This window comes from Cynoglossus semilaevis, chromosome 7, assembly GCF_000523025.1.
Source record: "Cynoglossus semilaevis isolate Cse_v1.0 chromosome 7, Cse_v1.0, whole genome shotgun sequence".
Classification (NCBI taxonomy): domain Eukaryota; kingdom Metazoa; phylum Chordata; class Actinopteri; order Pleuronectiformes; family Cynoglossidae; genus Cynoglossus; species Cynoglossus semilaevis.
In genome coordinates this window covers 13,481,446-13,484,598 of record NC_024313.1, presented here as the reverse complement: position 1 = coordinate 13,484,598, position 3,153 = coordinate 13,481,446, and the positions used below count along the sequence as shown (strand labels likewise).

General features: G+C 49.5%; 2 protein-coding genes across 5 annotated transcripts in view; both read right to left on the bottom strand.

Annotated features, from left to right (window-relative positions):
• Positions 1-1,435, bottom strand: part of myo6a (myosin VIa) — a 22,044-nt gene extending 20,609 nt beyond the window's left edge. The window contains exon 1 of the mRNA XM_025056814.1: positions 1,240-1,435. The gene's annotated coding sequence lies outside the window, so the exon portion shown is untranslated. The remainder of the gene's footprint in view (positions 1-1,239) is intronic.
• Positions 1,436-1,648: 213 nt separating this feature from the next.
• senp6a (SUMO specific peptidase 6a) overlaps positions 1,649-3,153 on the bottom strand; it is a 10,414-nt gene continuing 8,909 nt past the window's right edge. For all 4 annotated transcript variants that reach the window (XM_025056718.1, XM_025056720.1, XM_025056719.1 and 1 more), the window contains 2 exons: positions 2,732-2,882; positions 1,649-2,588 (listed from right to left, as the gene is read on the bottom strand). In XM_025056718.1, coding sequence (XP_024912486.1) covers positions 2,328-2,588; positions 2,732-2,882 — 412 coding nt within the window. In that variant the 3' untranslated portion in view covers positions 1,649-2,327. The remainder of the gene's footprint in view (positions 2,589-2,731; positions 2,883-3,153) is intronic.

Below are 3,153 nucleotides of genomic sequence, written 5' to 3'. Positions count from 1 at the left end.
TGGGGGGGTGGGGGGGAGTGGGGGGGGAGAGGGTGAGTGGGTGGGGTGAGGGTGGGTGGGTGAGGTGAGGGTGAGTGGGTGAGGCGAGGGTGAGTGGGTGAGGGTGAGTGGGTGAGGGTGAGTGGGTGAGGCGAGGGTGAGTGGGTGAGGTGAGGGTGAGTGGGTGAGACACTGTCCTAAAGTGTACGTCCATTGAAGAAAATCAATGATTTTACGGTTGTGTCCTCAGGGGGCGCTCACAGCCCAACTGTCATTGGCTGACGGTGACTCCCAGAGCATCATGGGAACAGAGAAACTTTTCAATCTCCCCTCTATTAAATCAGACAGCAGCTCAGTGGGTTCTGGAGCAGACTCTTCATCTTCATCATCCTCGTGCTTTTTTCTTATCCAAAACATTTCCATTCATTTTTGTTCTCAACAGGGGCAGGAGCGTGCGCGTTTGCGTGCACTTGCGCATGACATGTTGGAGCACAACAACCCCCCCACCCCACCCCCGTGTCATGAACGCACCACTGAATCCTCTGACGTTCCTACCGGCTACACACAAATACTGGCTGCCGAACAGAAACTTCCTTGGAAAAGGCTAAAATCTAGGTTCGCCTCGCCGTGACGTCACTAGCCTTCAGTGTTCTCTGTAAATCATTACCATTTCCTGTTTCCTCTGACTATAGTCCACGATTCGGCGTGAGTGATAATCCTCCAGGAACAAAAAGTCCAACTTTTAAACATTGTTTTTGTGTTATTTCAGCCGTGTTCGTGGACGCGCAACTCTTTCAGACAAAGCAGCCAAAGAAACATGTTTTCGTTTAAATTGTAAAAACATGACAAGTCACAGGCAGCAAATGTAGGACGAATACTAGCATTTCCCCCGAGCTGCTCAGAATGTACAGTAAACGTCGTTTTCTGGCGGACACGCAATAAAATATTATCGGGAATGTGGAATGGTCAATAATCTAAAGGGAGTCTGGTGTCGCCGCCGCCTCCAAACAAAGCTGGAGGGGGTGGAGAAGCCACACAGGCTGGAGTTTGGTGAAAACTGTGTAAGATATCAGGAGCCTGTTGTCTGCTGGAGGATTGTCAGAAATCAAACACCTGCCGGGCTGCTCTTACTTCCTGCCTGATCCCTGTGGGAGTTTAAAAACCGCAGCGGCGGCTGCTCAGCGCTGTAGCCGTCAGCTAGCTAACATCTGCGGCTACAGCGGCGACTCAGCCCCGCTGTCCGCCGCCGGAGAAACTCACCTGTCTGCGGAAGTCCCGGGAGTCCTGGAGCGTCGGAGGAGAATTAAATTAAAGCAGAGACATAAATAATAAGAAGGTGTTCCTGAAGGAGCGGCCGCTGCTGCCTCCTGCTCCCTGTCTCTCCGGCAGCCTGAACTCAGCTCTCCCCGCCCTCCTGCCTCCGACTCCGGCAGCCAGACCGGGAAGGAGCCCCGTGACGTCATCAGGAGGCGCAGGGTGGGAGCGGCCTGTAGATGGCGCTATATGACCACAAAACACACCGATTCATTATTTCATTTATAAAATTGTGTGTGTTCTGTGTGTAAAGTGGTCTGGACCTTCATTCAAGTGAACAGAGAACAAAGACACTTCACTGTCGTTTAGTTTCCACTGGTTCTGACCTTCGAACCTTCTCCATCAGTCATTTAAATGAAACAGAATTTAAAATTTATTAACAGTAAAAATAACAATAAATCATTGAAGAAAAGAAGACAAACAATAACAAAGAAACGAGAACGGAGCTGGGGATCGAACCATTGACCTTTCTGTTAGGCAAGAGCACCATCCACAGTATCACGGTGTGAAAAAAATACAACACAATAAATAAAACAAGTTCATCAGCTACAGTGCTAACTGTTAGCTACAGTGCTAACTGTGTTGTTGGTAATATCAACTTGATTTGAACCTTAATTTAACCAAGTATTTTGTGTGAGCTTCTCCAGAAGGTTCTGTTGGTTCTGTTGGTTCTGTTGTCTGGTGATTAAAGGCGACAGAAACAGACTTTAGAAAAACTGAACTGTGCCTTTATTCATAAATAAAACACACACCAAGATGAGAAACCAAAGGTCAACACAGAGGAGAACCTGAAGGACTGACCAGGAGGTGGCGCATTTCACCTGTTTGGTGAATAAAAAAAAAACAAAAAAAACAAAAAAAGGTGTGTTTACTGTTTCTTCTTCTTCTTCTTCTTCTTCTGAGGAGGAGGAGGAGGAGGTGAGACAAGGACAGGAGGACAGAGATAAGTTAACAGTTGGTCCAGGTCTCACTACACTTTCCACTTCCTCTTTCATTCAGTCTCTCAGTGGGCGGAGTCTGTGGGCGGGGCCAACTCAGGGCCCAACAGCTAAACTAGGCGTCTGACTCGTCGTCACGTCAGGTGTTTCTTCAAGGTCTGGTTCCTGTGGGAATGTGGGCGGGGTCTGCACAGGCCCCGCCCTGGGCCCCTCCTCTCCCTGGAGCTCCTGCTGCTGCTCCTGCTGAGTCTGGATCTCCAGGATCAGCTCCCTGATCTCCTCACGCTTCCTCCTCATTCTCTGCTGAGGAAACCAGTCGCCCAGGTTCAGAGGCAGCTGGAAGTTCCTGATGGGGTTCTGCTCCGAGACAGGAAGAACACGAGGACGAGAACGTCAGAGGAAAGAGCTCATAGTTTACATTAGGAGGAGAAGGAGAAGCATGCACAGTCAGACTGGGTGAGGGGGTCAGAGGTCAAAGGAAGAGAGAGAGAGCGTCGGACCTGGAAGAAGCTCTCCACGTACTGCAGGACGTAAACTCCACAGTCGCTGAAGTTGTCCTGCTGAGGAACACGAGGACTTGAACCTTTCATCACCTCCTTCCCGAAGGAGCGCTCTGTGCCTTTACGCACCGCCCACTCCACCTCCAGGTACCTGAAACAAACGCACCCAATCAGAGGCTGGGAAACATGTTCAGGTGAACAAAACAAATGCATATAAGAATCACCTTCATCATCACCCCCTGGTCCATAAAACAAACACACCTTCATCATCACCCCCTGGTCCATAAAACAAACACACCTTCATCATCACCCCCTGGTCCATAAAACAAACACACCTTCATCATCACCCCCTGGTCCATAAAACAAACACACCTTCATCATCACCCCCTGGTCCATAAAACAAACACACCTTCATCATCACC